The following is an 18,209-nucleotide window of genomic DNA, read 5'->3' on the forward strand; positions in this document are numbered from 1 at the left end:
AGCAGAGCTTTCAATTCATGTTGTTCTATTTATTTCAATGAATTGATTTATCACCTGGATAATACATTAATTAATACAGTATCTCAGAATAGGCCATGAGCACAAAGCCCAGGATTAAACCGTACAACTGCACCTCGTATTAAAGACTTTATTTCCAAAGTGAAGAACTTTCACACTCTCTTACTTTCACATAGCTGATAATGAAACGTTTGAGCTTTAAATTAATTATTTACACGCACAACAGATTCAAAGCAAGAAGCCAGTCAGGAAAGAAAAGGAGCTAGAGGTAAAATTCATCGTGACATAAGTAAACTTTCCTGAATTGTTGACAGCAGAGGCCTCATTAAGGTTGTATAACTGGTGTATAGTGGATAAACTATTTGTGACTAACGACCATTATCCAAGATTTTGTGTTGTCAAGCATCTGTTATTGTACGCTATACAAACTAGCATTACACACACAGACCTTTCCAGTAAAGAGAGTCTTTTATGATTCACACCCAGGATCCAACATTGTAACCAGGATGTTTGCAGAGCTCACCTGAGTAATAATTCAACAGGGTTAAGGTCCTGCTTGGCTGAGGATTCACCTGTTAAACGTTAACATTTAGCTTGTATATCCTTAAAGCAGTGGTGTCAAACATACGGCCCGCAGGCCGGATCCGGCCCGCCAGGGGGTCCAGCTCGGCCCGCCGGATGACTTTGCTAAGTGTGAAAATTACAGAAAGACATAAATTGCGTTTCTACGAGAATATGGAGGTTTATGAGTACAAACGTTTTGTTATTTTTGTTTTAGTCGATCCAGTAATTGCTTCAAAAACAGCGTAAATGTGACGTCTGCTCCGGAGGAAGAAGCGCTCGGTGCCACAGGCAGCCGCGCTCGCTGCTCGCTTTGTGACGTGTTTGACGTCAAACGCATCACAAAGCGAGGGAATCTGCAGAGGAGAGCCGGGGCAGATAAACAGTGGGCTGATGTCTGAGTTTTTGGTCTTTATGTTTCTAGTTTATTGTAGAAAGACCTTAAAACAGGGTTTATCATCCAAAAACCTTCACCAATGATTTAAACAAAGAGAAATATTGTCGTTATGTATGCGTTATTATGCTATGATTTTACTGGTCTGGCCCACTTCAGATCAAAGTGGGCAGTATGTGGCCCCTTAACTAAAATGAGTTTGACACCCCTGCCTTAAAGTGTTCTCCTCTCTAACTATTGTTTATTTCTTTTTTAACAGTGGAGACTCAAAGTTACTGGAAGAAGCTGTCATTCCACTGGCCAAGACCCTCAGTATGTCGGCTATGATACGTAAAGCTTCATGTGTTCATATTTTTTCGCTGAGCAATACTTTAGTTAGGATGTCCCAGAGAATATCTACAGTATTTCTCTGGATTTTTATTTTCACTGTTAAATTCCTCTTGTTGTACGCATTCCCAAATGTTCCTTTTTTTTTTTTTTCTTTTTTTTTTTTTAAAGGTTTCTCTTTATGTTGAAATCCGCCGATGATAAATTTCTCTCCTCCATTTCTTTTTCTTCCCAAGTTGAAAACAATCCCAGAACGGGAAACTTTAGCGCTCTCGTGAGAATCTTCCTGGGAAGAACCAAAGAGCTGAAAATCTCGACAGAATGTCAAGAGTGAGTATGAGACCCTGAGATAACTTTTCTGTGATGATGGACCCGCTGCACGACACTTATTGTCTGATCACAGACAGGGAATACCACTTTTTTTTTTTTTTTAGGAGAGAGAAACACTGAAGTGGTTGCACTTTTCCCATGAGAAAACTGCTGCGGTATAACCACCAGCACGCATGGAAATATGCTGCACTGACAGCCGAGCTCCATTTCCGCAGAGATTGACCCGGCCCAAGTCACCGAAGGCTTCGGCTGGGAACTCTTCATTCATAGCGGCCGCAGTTATTGCTCCCCCTCTACTCCCATCTCACATTTCATGACAGGTTTGGTCCCAAAAATCTTCAGTGTGACATAATTGGCGTGCAGACAGACAATTTGTGGGACTAATTAGACGCCCTTGTGTTGAAACATCGTGGCTTACGCTGGATGATTCCAGTCATTTATTTTCTTCATTTCTTTCTCACCAACGTTTTTCCTTCATTTCGAAGGAAGCTGCTGCTTCCTTTCAAAAAAAGCAGAGTTTTTGCAATGGGAAAAAAATATGATCTGACCTGAACGTGTGTATTTTTGTTATGTTTTTGCATCATCACAATGTAGTCAAATGAAAGCCACCTGTCAAACTGGAAAATATTGTGATACTTTGAGAAACACAGGCAGGACACAATGCGAATTTGACCGTAATTGGTAACTGGTTGTGCTTGTTCCAGTGGAACATAATGATTACAATGTGATAAAGTGATTATCCTTCGCTCCTCTCCCTGAAGGTTTGAGCTCTGGGTGCAGACTCGCACTCTCGGGCTGACTTGTTTACGAACATGCTGCGTCCCAAGTGAAGGGACGCGAAGCTGCTGTCGAGCTTCCTGTTCATTTTTCTTTGCTCAAGAAAGGATCTTACTTAAGTTAGCAGAAAGAGGCAGAGTTAGGTGACCTTTCAAGTTGTTAGAAAGATTTTGATTTATTTTTTTCTTAAGAATATGTTCACAATGTTCGGACTGCATTTTTATCTTCATCACATAGCGAGCCTGACCCCGGGCTGACCTTTATGCATTTCACACCTGACAGTAACATCTGTTTTTCCCGTATCCAGATGTCATGTAGTGTAATGTCATTCTAATTGTAAATGGGACATTGGAGCAGTTGTAGTCTAGTTTTCAGGAAAATACATCAAGGTTTTAATCCCTGCCACTTTGTACCACAGTATACTGAGCAACAATGAATACTTGGAACAGCATATTACTGAAGACCATACATGGTCGTCCAAGCTTTCCTAAACAAATGGCAGGTCGCCAGCTTGTAAATGCCGCACAGCATGTGCCCCTTCACATCCTTCACATCTTTCTGTCTGTGTTTGACCTGGAATGAGATTGTCTTTACATTTTGGTTCTCCGCAGTCAGCTGTTTATCTGGCAGGCCCACAACTCCCTGTTCATGATTCGCTGCCTGCTCAAGGTGTTCATCAGGGAGATGAGCGAAGAAGAGCTGCACCTACAGTTCTCCTACCAGGAGAGGGCACCAGGCTTCTGCGGAGGTGAGCTCCGTCACAGATTGATTTGGAGAGGGAAGGCTGTCACTGGGAGATTGAAAATGGGGCCACCAACTGAATGAAGAAGTCATCTTCAAAGGATTCAGTCATTATGAGTTGTTGTTGACTCGCAGCTCTTCTGTCTAAAACAACAGGGAAGGTGCCTTCAGAAAATGTTGTGCATTTTTACATTTTAGTGTACGTCACACAAAAATCCACACCATGCTGAGGAATCTTAAAAGTATGTTGCTCCCTGTGATTATTATTATTATTATTATTATAAGGCTTATTATGTTGCATAATAACAAAGGTTTAAAACTTCCTTTTGTAACTAAAAAGAAATTGACTTAAATTAATTCATAACTTTAGATGGGTTTATCCGTCCATTTATTTTCTGCTGCTCATCTGGATCCAGGTCACGTTAATTTAATTAATTAAAATCTTCAGGAATTATTGTTCTTAATTGCTGGGAAGTTCTGAAAAAATATGGTTTAATAATAAACAATTCAAGGCCATGTTGTTACTACTGGTTTCCCACCGTGTTTTCATATTTATATGATCAAGTATTTAATGCATGTGTTTTTCCTCTGTACAATGAGCATTCAGATAGGGAGGGAAGGTTAGAGGTGTAGTGGGAGATGGAAAGAGTATGATCAACAGGAAGCTGCCATATATGTCTCGTACAATAACTCCCTCAACCCCTTGTGTAGAAACAGGGAACGAGGACCTCCTCGAGGAGCTGCTGTCCAACCTGGTTCACCTGATTGTTGAAGTGCCGCTGCTGTAAGTATCTCCCATGTTTGTGCCTGTATGAATGTGTGTGTGAGGGGAAAGTTGAATGAACACCCCCCCCCCTGCTGTGCCATGCATACACTGAAAAGGTCAGTCATGCAAGAGTGATACTGAGACGTTTGTGCAATATTATCTTGCCCACGCTGGCCTTTCTGTCCCAAGACGTTGAATTAGTAATGAGACAGGTGATCGTTCAGGATCGCATGTTTGAAATATGAAAATATCCCTTTTGCTCCGTTTCTCAAGTCTATCTTACAGTTTGTTTTCACTGATGTTTTAGTGCCTGCGATGTTAGTCATCGAGCAGTTAATGAGAAACAGTTTGTGAAAAGTTTCTACGTGTCGATCTGTTTTGCGTGCTGCGCTTGCTTATTCGCTTCTTGATTCAGTAACCAGAAGAAGATGAAGTCCATTATGCAACCTGCCAAAACAACATGCCGAAACTGTGAGCTGGCAGCATGATGAACTGGGAAGGGAAGTAGCTGAAGAAAGTAAACAAAGAGAGAAAGTGTTGATTTGTTTTGTTTTTTAGGGGAAGAGAAGGGAACACAATGTTGATGCTATCCTACTTTAGCCGAGCATATTTCACTTTGTGAAAAGATAACGCGGCCGAACTGCAGTTGTTTTTATTTTCATCGGCGTAGATCTCGGGTTGATTTTTAAACTACTGGAACAGCCTTTAGCCAATTGTCATCGACCACCACACGGCTAATGCTGTGCGCCAAAACTCATCCATCTATAAACAACATACAGCCCTCCCACCGCTGGAACTACATTTGCTCTCAGGCTGTCCACACCCTTCAGAGTGGCTGAAAGCAAACCTTCATGTGAACAGAGTCTCCAGACTTTAATCACAGTAAAGACTGAAGCTGGGAACAATAGGTGGCCGGAGTCAAGGCTAATCATCCTTAATTCCCACTGGGTGGCGTACACGGTAACGCAATCCTAATGGTGAATGAATATTTGCGATGTGTTTACTTATCAATGGAATACATACATAGAAGGCCATTTCTGAGCAGGAAATCTTCTCTCGAGCCAAAACGAGTTCACAGAAACATGACGGTTGGTGTCTAATACGTTGACAGATCATCCTCCTCTTCTCGTCTGTTGTGCGTCATTCTCGACACCCTCCTCCGCCTGTCTATCAGTCTACCTTCTCTCTCTTTCTCTCTCCCTCCCAGTTCCTCTCTCTTTCCTTTTCTTCTGTAGTCTCTGGACATCAAACCCTGGCTCTTGTATAAATGCATTCAGCCCTCCAACATTACTCATTGTTCCAAGCTTAAAGACTCTCCCTGTTTTTCTTCCCTTCAACACTTTGTGGCTGTTGGCCCATTTCCTCTGTACGTGCTCCTGGTTAGGAATTGAATATTACCATTCTTTTAATATGGCTTCCCCAAATCCCAAACAGACTCCTGCACCTCATGTGGCTTTGTTTGACAAGAAAAACACTGTTGATGGTTATTTTTGTGTAGAAATGAAACCATTTTTCCGGTAATGGAGAGGCCACTGTACATAATAAGGTTTTAAACTGTTGGTCAGATAAAACGAGCAATATCAAAGCATCAACTTGGGCTTGGGGAAATTGAGATGGACATTTCTTTTAATGTTTTCACACATTTTTTAGAACAAATAATTTATGGCGTAGCGAGAAAAACAAATCAACACTTTAAGCGAATATGAAAATATTCATTGAAGTAAAGGGGGATAATGTGAGGAAAACACTTTGTCTGCACACTTGTGTATGCGTATCTTTAGAATCTGAATTTTTCATTCCGTAGGAAATCAATTATTATTCTAAGCAAATCATTTTTTATGTCTTAAAGGAGCAGTGTTTAGGATTGAGTGGTATCTAATGGCGAGGTTGAAGTCCAAGTTAACACCCTTCATTTCACCATGCCCTTCAAACTGTGTAAGAGAATCTATGGTGGGCACATACAACACAAAAGGCCCTCTCTGGAGTCGGAGTTTGGTTTGTCCCTTTTGGGCTACTGTAGAAAAACATGGCTCAATGAAGTGCTCATTCTAAGGTAACAAAAACACGACGATTCTTAGTTTCAGTTGATTGCACACTACTTAAAACATAATTGTGAATATTTGATTCCATTTCTGTCAAACATGTGTCCTTAATTAGTTGTGTTTTTATGTTATAGGAAAAGATAAAAAATTTTCCATGAACTTTTCTTGTAACTATCTTTTCCTGTAGTGACATCACCTACAGCATCCTGTTTGAAGCAGTGTCCATGCTGCTGGTCTTCTTCTCCTATCAGCTCTTCCACAAAGAAATCCTCCGAGATGGATTAATCTACCAACACATCATGAAGGGACGCTGGTGAGAAATAAAAAATAAAAAACCTCATTTATTTTCCACCATAAATAGCTGAGATTAAAGTAAAAACCCTCTCGCTCGCCTCAGGAAGCGGGTCGACCAATCTGTCGACCACTTTTTTTTTTGAACGCAATCCCAGATCATCTTGGACCTTCTCCAGTCCAATCTGACACTCTGATATAGTTGGCCTCTCTGTGTGTTTTCAGACAATCTCATCATGTTCCAAACAGCGTGTTCTTGTTCCATTCAGTTGGTACTAAAGGAAAAAAATGAAATCTAGCCTGTCTGTGATTGTGAGCGAAAACAAATTAGCAAGTTTAGGATAATAATAACCCTAAATTTCCCCAAAAATACAAAGTGCTGATACTTTCCAAAAAATGACTTGTACCCTATTTTCCTTAAATATTAAATTTAGAGACACGCTGAGGCACTGAATGTGTTTTGCGTAAGTCTAGTAGTCGCAGTTTGGATGGGTGAACAGAGGATGGAGGTAATTATCTTTTTGAGCTCCCGTAGCATAAGAGCCAAACAGGAGCACTTTGGATTAATGAAGAAAGGCTTAAGAAAGTAGCTGATGTCAGCAAAACAGCTGGGAAGGCCATTTACAATCATCTGGTCTGTCAAAAAGCAAAGCAAATACTGTGATATTTAATATACAACCAGTTACAGCTGATGTGACAGAGCACTTCATTGGCAGATAACAAGGCTGAGTTAGCAGGAGTAATGGAGTGGATTCATTTAGATTCTGCTCATATTTAAAAGAAATTCATGCTTCTGTTGAGCAGGTTAGAAACACTTTTAGACATTTTAAAGTTCACAAGACAAAGTCAGTGCTTTTGCAGCTTATTTTTTAGTGTTTAGTGTTATTTTAGAAATGTGAAAGGCTTCACATATTATACTTCCAGCTAAGGTTGAGGAACACAGTGGTTGTAGTCTTAAATCCTATCTTGATGAAAACCTGTTGGTTCAGCACTGACCTGATTTCAAAGAATAAAACTAAGATTACAGCTACAGGCTTCTCTTCTTAGATTTCATTCAGCACAGTCGTGGTTCCAGACGTGTGTTTAGGTATAAAGATGTCGGCTTGAGAGCACTGAATGTAACAGTTTATTGCAGCATCTTACGTGTATAAAACTCTGCTCTCTTTGTGATGCAAGACAAATCCGATAATAAAATAAAATCAAACTCATATTCCCTGTGGTTTTTCAAGTGCGTTTAGGAATAAATATAAACTCATTTCTTAGATCTTTATCATTCCTGTTAACAGTAAAGGTTTCTAGCTCGGTCCTTTAAACCCGTCTGACTCTCTTTTTTTTCTGCAGTTTGTGTTTAACCAGCCGACTGGTGAAGACGCTGCTCTACAACTTCATCAGGCAGGAGAAGTGTCCTCCTCCCGCTACCCACATTTTTGAGCCGAAAGCTGAGGGTGGCTTGCTGTATGGTCTGGCGTCCGGGGTGGCAAGTACGAGTACACACATCCACACACAAAAACAAATGGAAAGAACAATAAACATGCAAAAGGAACGTCTTTTTTCGGGGGCAAATATTTGTATTGGTTTCGATCAAATTTTACTCACCAAACCAAAGTTACAATCCCCAGTTTTCATTTGCGGTATTACTTTTGGTTTTTATGTTGAAGTGAAGTGAATATTTCTAAACTCCTGTAGAAATTTTGCAAGGTTACATTCTGGTTCAACTTTGATCAGTTTCTTATTTTGTACTTCATTCTCCATAATGGGCATTTTAGATGCACTCACCTTTGGGACCGCTAAAATGAAGCAGTGTCTACTTAAGATCCTTAGCCTCCATTTCTTGGCCTTCGTACAGACATGATTGTTGAGCATTTCATCTGAAGAGTGACTTTTCTTTCTCGGATTGTTTGGTTGAGGTCACTTTTCAGGGCCTCCGCAGACATAAAAATGTTTTTAAGTATTTCTCAAGAAAACTTTATGACTGTTTACCGGCTGCTTGCGTTTCTGTGTCATCACACCCACTCGTGTTGCTCACCCATTTTACACTTTTCTAGTGATGCTGCTACCTCCCTCGCATCAAAATTGAACTGCTTGATTTAAATGATCAAACTAGAAGTGATGGTTAACTTACAGAAATAAGAGTCACGGTGTAAAAAGAATTGAAATTGCTGGTTCTTCTCCTTTTTCTCTCTGTAGCCAGAGATCGGAAGAAATATAATTAATCTGAGAAGGCAAAGTTGGAGCCATGCGAATTGTGATGAGTCAAAAATGAACATGAGTATGTTGTGCGTATCAGACTGGTAATGTGTGTGTGTGTGTGTGTGTGTGTGTGTGTGTGTGTGTGTGTGTGTGTGTGTGTGTGTGTGTGTGTGTGTGTGTGTTTTGAATGCAGGTTTGTTTGAGTGTGAGAATAGGGCTTGGTTTCCCTCATGGATAAATGCTCTTTGTCGGTTGTTGGTGGCAGATTCCTATCAGTGAGCCATCACCATTCAGCCCAGCCTGTCTGTCTGTGGCCAGTGATCGGCTCGATGAGTTATGGTGCCTTGTCCTGTTCTGTAATCCCCTAGAGCCTGTCTGTCTGCTGCCGCCTCCCTTATACACACACGCGCAGACCAACAAAGACACAAGCTCTCTTATGCTCAGAGCTCAGAAACAACACTTGTTTTCTTTCTCTGTCTCCGTCCCGTATGTGTACAGGCGTTTGCAATTAACAGAACACACAATAAATGGGTGTTGTTCTATTCCAACAGTAAATATCAGAATTCATTCCTTGAACTTCGCAGCATTAGCAAACATTCAGCTAGTTTGGTACATACATTTTATACCTATAGATGAGGTCATGGTTAGGACTGCTCAGCCTGTGAAAACAATTGCATCTTGTCCTTGGTTTCTATATATTTTTTTAAATCGTAGAAAGTAACCCATCAAGCTTGGCAGTAGAGATTAAACAAAGCTAAGAGTCTTGAGCCTTGTTAGGCTGTTCTGCAGCATAAGAATGCCGAGAGCTGAATTATAGCGTTCAGGTTCAATCAGTTTAATTTAAGGACAGAAAAATACACCTCGGGCCGATGTCAGTGCTATAAATTTACAGTCATTTGATCTTAGACACATTTCAGTTTGAACTTTGATGATGATGCTCAAGGAATCATGAAAGGTATTATAATTCATCCTGTTGGGATCATGAATGTCTATCACAGCAATCCATCTAATGATTGTTGAAACGGGTAACTTAAAACCACAAAAGCCAACTTTATTCTCGTGCTACTGTGGAAGAAATGTCAGGGCATCACCAATCAATGTTTAACACAAAGGCCCTATTCACACCTGGTAGTAGCACACGTTCTGTGTGACTGGACTTTTCATTTTTCTCCTTTTCTATCTTTTATGAGTCTCACATATTTATATAAATGCAACAATAAGACACTGGCACACCACCAACTTTGTTTATATGCAGCTTATAATAAATGAATAGACTCTTGACTTGTGTAATCCATGTCATTGGATGTGAAGTTTGAATTAACATTTTAAAGTTATATTATTGTTGGGAGGTAATGCAGTGCAGAGCAGTCTGTGGTAAAACAGTAAAAATCATAATGTAACTTGATGAGAATTTAATCCAGAGTTGATGTTCACATTGAGAGATTTAACAACATTAGCAAATATCAAGACTGTACTGGTTTATTTTAAGGCTGCAGAGAGATCAATGGGAACCATTGTTTATCACAATCTGTGGAAAATGAGAACATACTCTTCCTCGTCTTAGTTGCAAATGAAATCACTCGCGGCAACACATTTTGTTTCATGGATGAGCCGGATATTTCCCAGAACCAAACACTGGTCGTTGGCAAAGCAAAGTAGTTCTTGATTTCCTTTCCCATTTTAATGTCTGGGGGGACGGATGTCTCTTCCTGTCTTCCTGTCACACATTCTGCTGTCTGCGTCTGAGCAAGTGTCTGCAGGGGGATTATCACCCAGACTGGCAACTCCTCTCCTCTCCTCTCCTCTCCTCTCCTCTCCTCTCCTCTCCTCTCCTCTCCTCTCCTCTCCTCTCCTCTTCTTTCCATACATTACATACGTCATCACAAATACCAATAAGTGTCCTTATAATAATATAAACCTTATAATTTTAGCAGCCTGACATTTGCTACTTAGCACAAAAAAAAAAGGTACAACCGAAGGTACTGTCGGTATAAGTATTGTACAAATTCAAATTTTGAATTTTTGATGTAGCACAATGTTGATGGAGGTTGTGTATATGAAACGTTAGGGGATTGCCAAAGTTGTGACACTTGTGTGCACGTCTGCACCAACTTTCAAGGCAACCCATCAAAAGATTGTTGCAATATTTCACTGGAAGCCAAAACTGTCACTGTCACGATTATCCAGCGGACTTTTCAGTCTGGACCGAAGTGGTGAGTCATCTGACCGGCGCTGCAATCCAAAATGACATCTAACAAAAATGTCTTAATCGCACACACACACACGCACGCACACACACACACACACACACACACACACACACACACACCAATCAGTTAGTGAGAACTCCACCAACACAGACACCGTGTTATGTCTACATGCGTGTGTCGTTGCTCATTATTAGTCAAGCACACTTACCAGGAAAAACGGTATATTTGTGGTTCGTACTGGGAACTGCTGTCACGACTTCGGTATTAGTGTTGGAGGGTTTGTTTTAGTGATAGCTTTTTATTATGATTATAATAATGTGACGAAGAAAAGTCGGTGGAATGTTCTCATATGTTGTATATGTTTATGTTAGAAAGTATTTGGCTAAAAGGGCTTTGAGCTTATTTTTCTATTTGTGGGGGATTATCAGAAGAGTGTGTTTATTTATTGTCTGTACAGCATGTTTCCCCCCCACATGCATTTTTTTGAATAATCATCATGACTTTGGCATACGTATGTGTGTGTGTGTGTGTGTGCGTGCGTGCGTGCGTGCGTGCGTGTACTTGTATCTGCGTGCTCGGCCAAAGCTTTGGCCCCGAGCCCTGATGTCGTATTTCATTCTCTGTTATGCAAGTAAATAAGTAAGTAGCACATTGTGTCTGTCTCTGTTCACCAGCCGTCCACGTCTCTGTCTGCACTGAAGCACACTTCATGTTCTCCGCTGTAACTGTGTGCAATAGATGTCAGCTGGCAGATGTAGATTTAAACTGCCTGATATATTTGATTTGAATATAGAAATTGACTCTGTGCCATCAGTGATGTTTGTGATGGATATTATGCAAGACAACAATTTGGACATTACGGCCTTCTGTCCTGCAGCCAAAGCTTAGCTGTCTGTTTTGTCTGTTCGTGGGCACATTGAATGGATTATTATAGACATCTACTGTGCATACACGTTCGACTTTTAAAGATTTGTAGATTGTGAAGGGTTTTCAGAGAAGAGAAGATGAACTGTATGTTTTAGAAACGGGGCACAGACGTGTGGCGTGTCTCACAGTAGGATGCCTTCAATGCCCCAAGTCCTGATCCTGATTTCAGTACCAGCCTCTCTGCCAGTGCGTGACCTTCTCTTTTCCTCACTTTCCCTTTCCCTTTCCTCCTCTTCGTGTCCTCCTCCTCCTCTTTTTCCACCGGGCAGCTGGCCAGGGCTGGAGCAGCCTAAGCAGTGTAGCATTATTGGGTTTATGTGGTGGGTAGGCAGACAGGCAGAGGGAACCGAGCCAGACGGATAACAAACAGCACCCACCAAGGTAAAATAAAGCTCTGTGTGTGTGTGTGTGTGTGTGTGTGTGTGTGTGTGTGTGTGTGTAGGAAATGTGTCTGCCAGACCAGGCTCCCTGACACTGCTGGGCCAGTCGCTGTGGTGCCAGTGATGAGATGAACGGGGCTCCGTCACAACTTGGCCCTCCCTCGCTAGATCTTGTTTTCTCTCACGCTCACTACTCTGTCTGGCCAGTAGAAACAAAGACGATTATCGTGTGTGTGTGTGTGTGTGTGTGTGTGTGTGTGTGTGTGTGTGTGTGTGAGAGTGTGTGTGTGTGTGAGAGAGAGTGTGAGTGTGGAGGGAGACAGACTGACCAGTGCAAATTATGTCATTTCTCTCCTGGGGATTTCTTGTTGTTGTGAAAGCACTTTGTTGATGTCCTTTTACAACAGATATAAACAAATTTCTTCCCCTCATCAGTGGAATTGAATAAATGTTATACACAAATGTTGGAGTAGCTCTCTACTGGCCATTAGTGAATTTAGAGGCACACCAACATATAAACACTCAGGGAGAGCAAGGAGAAACTGTTTGAAAAGCTTTTACTTCACTGTTTATAATTGTTTAAAACTTACAAGTTTCTATCTCACATGATCTTCATCAGACTTTGTTCTGTCTCCTTTTTATTCCCATCAGTGCCACTTGGATCTCACCTGTCATTTTCTCCCTGAGTAAAATTTTGTATGCAGTAGGATGCCTATATACACGAGGCATATCACCCCTTTAATGGTTTAAACTAATGTCTCATTGTACACTTTTCTTTTTTGGTTCAGTAACCAAAAAAACAGATGTCGTACTGTCTGAGCGATCACGATGATTTGTTGTCATGACTCCTACATCAAGGCGAGAATGTGTAAATGCAGCCAGAGATTTATCCTGCTCTTCCAAACTTGACCTCTAGATGGCAACAGATCTACTTGGCTTCCCCTGGTGTTCAGTAGCGTGGTCAGTGTGGAGCTGCAGCAGCGACACTCACACTGCCTCTCACCAGAGCTCGCTTCGTGCATTCTGTCTGGCTAGACGTGCAGGAGCCACAGACTGTCATCTGTGTACCTTAGTGTTCATGTTTCTCGTGCTTCTCGTGATGCCTGAAAGCGCCAGCACTTCAGTGGCTCTGTAAGAAATTCTCTCAGCTCTCTCTGATCTCCCAACAAAAAAAACTAACCCCACTCCAGTTGGCCTGTAGTTCCACTTTCTCTTTGTTCTGTGGCGCCGTCTATGTTGTTTCAAATTTCAGGTGCTGCAAACCATTGTGCGTGACTCTATTGTGCCCACTTAGGCCTTGATTACATCAGTCTGACTGCACATACTCTTTCACAATTCATTTCCCAGTGAAATATAAATCAGTTTTAAGGCTGAAGAACTGTGAGAATACTTTAGTACGTTCTATGAAAAGGTTGACATCCACAGCCTAATTGCTCTTCTTCACTGAATCCTACTCGAATTACAGCGAGCTGCAGTTCTCCATCCAGTCTTGAAACTTCTCACTGTGCTGAAGTCCTACGTGGAGAGGGGTACTTAAGATAGACAAGTGGCTGTAATTGATATTTTACAATGACGGTGGGTCAAAAGACACTGTGAAAGGAGTCTCTCATAACAGCTCCTTGTGTCCTTACAGAGCTTTATAGTCAGTTTTAGCTAATTGCTAACTCACATATCCAAGTCCAACTCACATATGTACTGTTTTGGTTCATGCTCACAACTCGCAGCATCATTATTGGTTTCAACTAGAAACTGTTTAGGTATACGTAAGTAAGTTATACACTGATCTGTGATAGGTCAGTATCGGCCGATAAAATGGGCAAACCAATAACTCAGTCAGCTTATACTATGCAGTCTATTGTCTCGTGGAGAGAAACATGATTTTAAATGATAATGTTGCTTTGTAACGGCTGAATGTGTAAATATGAAACTGTTTGACGAGTTCAAATAATAAATAACGAAGTGACAATACCAAAATGTATTTCAATACCAATCAAACATTTATTTTAAAAAGGCAGCACAAGCACAGTTGTAAAGAAAAAGTCTTCCACAAAAATATTGGTTTTAATGGATAAAGGATATACAGTAGTTTAAAATGAACATAAAAAGTCTTTAGACAGCCAACAGTGGCTTCACTGAAGATCATAGTTAAGAGTACTTTAGTATTTAGTTTGCAATCCTTCACAGCATCTTGGCATGAATCATCCAGTTTCTGGGACAGCTGTGACGAAAGTGTTCTTCATGTTTCAACCGGCAAAGCTTTGGGTTCATCCACATAGAATATCGACAAGCGTACATTTGTTCCTCTACGGCATACCAATGGGGGCTCTTTGGGATTTAGGTCAGGGTTCTGGGAAGGCGATTCTCAGGTTTGGATTTTCTCCTGGGAAAAATATTCTTTCAGCAGGCGGCTGGCAGCCCCAAGACTTTTCTTGCCTTTACTGCAGTCTGATGGTAGAAATTATGTATGAAGACCAGCAGAGGAAGAATTGCAACCTCATTCTTTTAGGTTGAATTTAGACTCGTCTGAAAATGGCAAAAGTTGTTCTTTTGCTTGTCCTTTTATAAATTGAATCCTAGTTGTGTGTTTATAAATGGTTTCCACCATATCTCTTTTCCGTTGTTCTCACAGTTCATTGATCCTACTACAAATGGCGTGTCTGGTAATTGCAGATGATCTTTGACGCAATCTTCACTGCCATCCCTCGCCTGTTTTTCTTGATTTTACTCACAATTATCGGGCCTGTCTTACGCTTGCCTTTCTGGGTTTTCTTCTGCATCTTTTGTTCTCAGTTTCAAAGACTCCATATTTTTTCATCTTTATGAAAATATACCCGACTGTAGAGGCTGGAAAATTGAGTTATTTGTTGATCTGACGAATAGAGTGCTCTTCTTTGTGCAATCAAAAGATGCTTGACATTTTCTGAGCTCACTTCACTTTTCTTTGTAATTTTTTCAGTTGCTTTTGATTAACCAGTTCCAAGGTTATTTAGATTGGATGTATATTGTAAATTCAGTTACCCTAAAGGTTACACAGATGGCCCTTTTGTTGAGAAACCACAGATATAGTTCACTACATTAACAATGGACATGTTATCCAAAGTTGACAATTAGAACTTGCCCAAATACCTTTTGGCTAGCATTTATAGGAGTACATGTCCGTGCTTTCTTTCTCAATCTGATTGTTTTTTTTTTAAATTTTGATTTTTTTTTTTGTTGTTGTTGTTTTTGTTTAAATTTGAGCTAAATGTGTGTTTATATGGATCAAATACCAGTTTGTTTAACAATATTGAAGTACCCTCATGAATCTTGTGGAAATCAAACTGTAAATCTAAATACTTTTTGGCACCACAGATGGTGTATGTTCTGTTCACAACTCATTCGTTATTGCAGATTTAAAGGAAATTAATGGGATGGAAGAAAGCACCAGACTAGTTTTGGGTGTGTTTATGTATATATTTTTATCTCTGCACTGCTTGTGTCTGTCTCTCTGCAGGCGGCCTGTGGAGTGTCTTCACATTGGGTGGAGCTGGCAGTAAAGCTAGGATAGACCAGGAGCACAACCCTTTACCTTTGTCCAATCAAAGCCTTCTGTTACTGCTGGTACTAGCCAATCTAACAGATGGGCCTGACTGGCCCAACCCCTACCGCCAGGCTATTACTTGTTTCCGAAACACACAAGGTGATGTATGCACAGTAGACATATTGTTTATTTTATTCCACTGCACATATTTGAAACGGTTGTTTATGTCTTGCATGTACCAGAGGGCATTGAAGCGGCGTAATAATAATCCTGATAATATTTACCCTTGCTCATGTAGACACATCATCACTGCCTGTGGAGCAACCTCACACTTTCCAGATCAATTTCAACAGTCTGTACACAGCTCTGTGTGAGCAGCAACGCTCTGACCAAGCCACACTGCTACTGTACACCCTGCTTCACCAGAATGCCAACATGAGGACATACATGCTGTCAAGAACCGACATGGACAATCTGGTGGGTAGAAGGGGAGTGAAGGGACTCTGACTTTATCCTTATTTCATTATTTCTGTCCGAATCAGACCTTTTCAGCACGGTGGAGGCAGGAAGCACTGTTCAAAATCACTCCGAATGTGTCTGGGTAATGTTTAATAAAACACGTTATGCGGTTCTTCCATACACACTTGGGTACGGTCATGAAATGTTTTCATCTCGGACCAATGCCATGGCGCAGGAAACAGGAAATATGTATGCAGTGGCAGCTGGTGTGGAACGGGGCCAGTTACTCCTTATAGCGGAATGAATGTAGGGAGGCATTTAGAAAATGAAAATCACTCTTTAGCTCGGCATGTCAGATGGAATCACAAAGGTGAAAGATAGAAAATTATAAATGAGGCTTTTTCACGCATCTGGTCTTTTTGGATAAATCATGGAAGTAGGAACAGCAGCTAAAAATAATTGCAACACAAAACCACTATAAATGTATGACAATTTCCAAAAAAATCTGCATTTTGGAAACTGCAGCTCTATTAAATTCTCGCCGTGACCTTTCTGTGTTACTCCCTATTCATAGCCTCAATAAAGTAGCATCATTAACAGAACTAGATTAAGCTTATTTAGTTGGAGGTCTAATTAGTCTAACCACTTTTTCTGCTGAACAATGAAATCCCACTGCACAACAGCTGAGTGTACTACAAACTACTAACTGCTTTTACCTCCTGAGAAGTAACACTTTTGGACAAAGTTGTCATTAGCTGATCACTTTTACTTTCACAACTTTCCCTAAATAGATAAAAACAATACCTTTTCATTTGCAATAATTAATGCATATCCAACCAATCTCCATGTTATTTGCAGGAGCTTGCCTTAAAGGTACTTAATAGAAGTTCTACTAAAGGCACAGAGTAAGCCTTTCTGAACAAAACTTGCTTTTTCAACAAAAAATAGCTCCTCATTTACAGACACCAAGGCTGTTCAGCCAACAAACAAATCACATGCTGGTTGACCAGGAAAAAACAGCAAAACCGAAAGTTACTGGGTTTAAGGGAAATGTGGGTAATCATGAAAATTACGCAACCGATTGTTATATTTCCCAGCATCTGTCCAATCATAAAAGGTAGTAGTTTAAAATCTCCACTTGCTCTCCCACTGTGTTCTCTCAGGTGTTGCCCATCCTCGAGATCCTTTACCATGTAGAGGAAAGAAATTCTCACCATGTCTACATGGCCCTCATCATTCTCCTCATCCTCACAGAGGACGACGCCTTCAATCGCTCCATTCATGAAGTGGTAGGTGGACATCCATGTGACCACACACTTTGCTGGGACAGTAGTCAATCATCACTGATGTTTTCAACCAGTATCCTTCACTTTGGTCCCCTTCGCTCTCTCTAACAGATATTGAAGAACGTCACGTGGTACTCGGAGAGGTCACTGACGGAGATCTCTCTCGGCAGTTTGCTCATCCTGGTGGTCATCCGCACCATCCAGTTCAACATGACCCGGACGAGGGTAAGATCAACACACATTAAAGCTTTCAAAAGAGGCATCTACTCTAAATAAATCTTTCAGTTGTAAAATAATAATTATTTTATTTTATAGACTCATAACTTTCATAACGGGAATATAAAGACTAAATTAACAGTAAATATGCTGTTTATCGTTGTGTGTTTGTTCCTTTGTGCGTCCTCCGTAGGACAAGTACCTGCACACCAACTGTCTTGCTGCACTTGCCAACATGTCAGCCCAGTTTCGATGTCTCCACCAGTATGCCGCCCAACGCATCATCAGGTGAGGCCACACTGTCGCTGTAACGAATGACAAAGCAAATGGAGCAGAACGGAGGACAATGTGTTCACTGATAGCTTTGTCCTTGTGTCCGTTCATTTTCTATAGCACCCATCCAGGCACTCATCTTATTCTTTACAATATATTTCAAAGTAAATGTGGCCATGTTTATTTTTATTGTCATTTTTGACATTCAAATATGGTTTCTGCAGTGGTTTAAATTATTATCCGGATTTTAACCTGAACTAGTGACTGACAAGGAAGAAGTACACATTATGCAGTAAACAGCTCCCTGTCAGTGTTATTGTCATATCGCTCACACCTGCCTACTCCAAACTGTGCAGTTTTCATCTTCTCCCTCTGACAGTGTGAATAAAGTCTGTCAGAACTGGAGCAGTGTGCATGAATGTGTATTTTGGCAGAAGATAATTATCGCTAAATATTTATCGGTCCAAACCACAGACACGGACATGAAGTCGTTCATGTCTG

At 40.8% G+C, this 18,209-nt stretch overlaps 1 protein-coding gene across 2 annotated transcripts in view; it reads left to right on the plus strand.

The window, feature by feature from the left end:
* The window catches only part of dym (dymeclin), a 49,658-nt gene that overhangs the window by 1,562 nt on the left and 29,887 nt on the right, over positions 1 to 18,209 (plus strand). For both annotated transcript variants that reach the window (XM_069170748.1, XM_069170757.1), the window contains exons 3-13: positions 1,233 to 1,285; positions 1,537 to 1,630; positions 3,019 to 3,155; positions 3,860 to 3,932; positions 6,144 to 6,269; positions 7,589 to 7,728; positions 15,448 to 15,633; positions 15,773 to 15,951; positions 17,097 to 17,222; positions 17,331 to 17,444; positions 17,629 to 17,723. In XM_069170748.1, coding sequence (XP_069026849.1) covers positions 1,233 to 1,285; positions 1,537 to 1,630; positions 3,019 to 3,155; positions 3,860 to 3,932; positions 6,144 to 6,269; positions 7,589 to 7,728; positions 15,448 to 15,633; positions 15,773 to 15,951; positions 17,097 to 17,222; positions 17,331 to 17,444; positions 17,629 to 17,723 — 1,323 coding nt within the window. The remainder of the gene's footprint in view (positions 1 to 1,232; positions 1,286 to 1,536; positions 1,631 to 3,018; positions 3,156 to 3,859; positions 3,933 to 6,143; positions 6,270 to 7,588; positions 7,729 to 15,447; positions 15,634 to 15,772; positions 15,952 to 17,096; positions 17,223 to 17,330; positions 17,445 to 17,628; positions 17,724 to 18,209) is intronic.

This window comes from Embiotoca jacksoni, unplaced genomic scaffold, assembly GCF_022577435.1.
Source record: "Embiotoca jacksoni isolate LCO1_2020_lvr unplaced genomic scaffold, fEmbJac1.0.p SCAF_10, whole genome shotgun sequence".
Taxonomy (NCBI): domain Eukaryota; kingdom Metazoa; phylum Chordata; class Actinopteri; family Embiotocidae; genus Embiotoca; species Embiotoca jacksoni.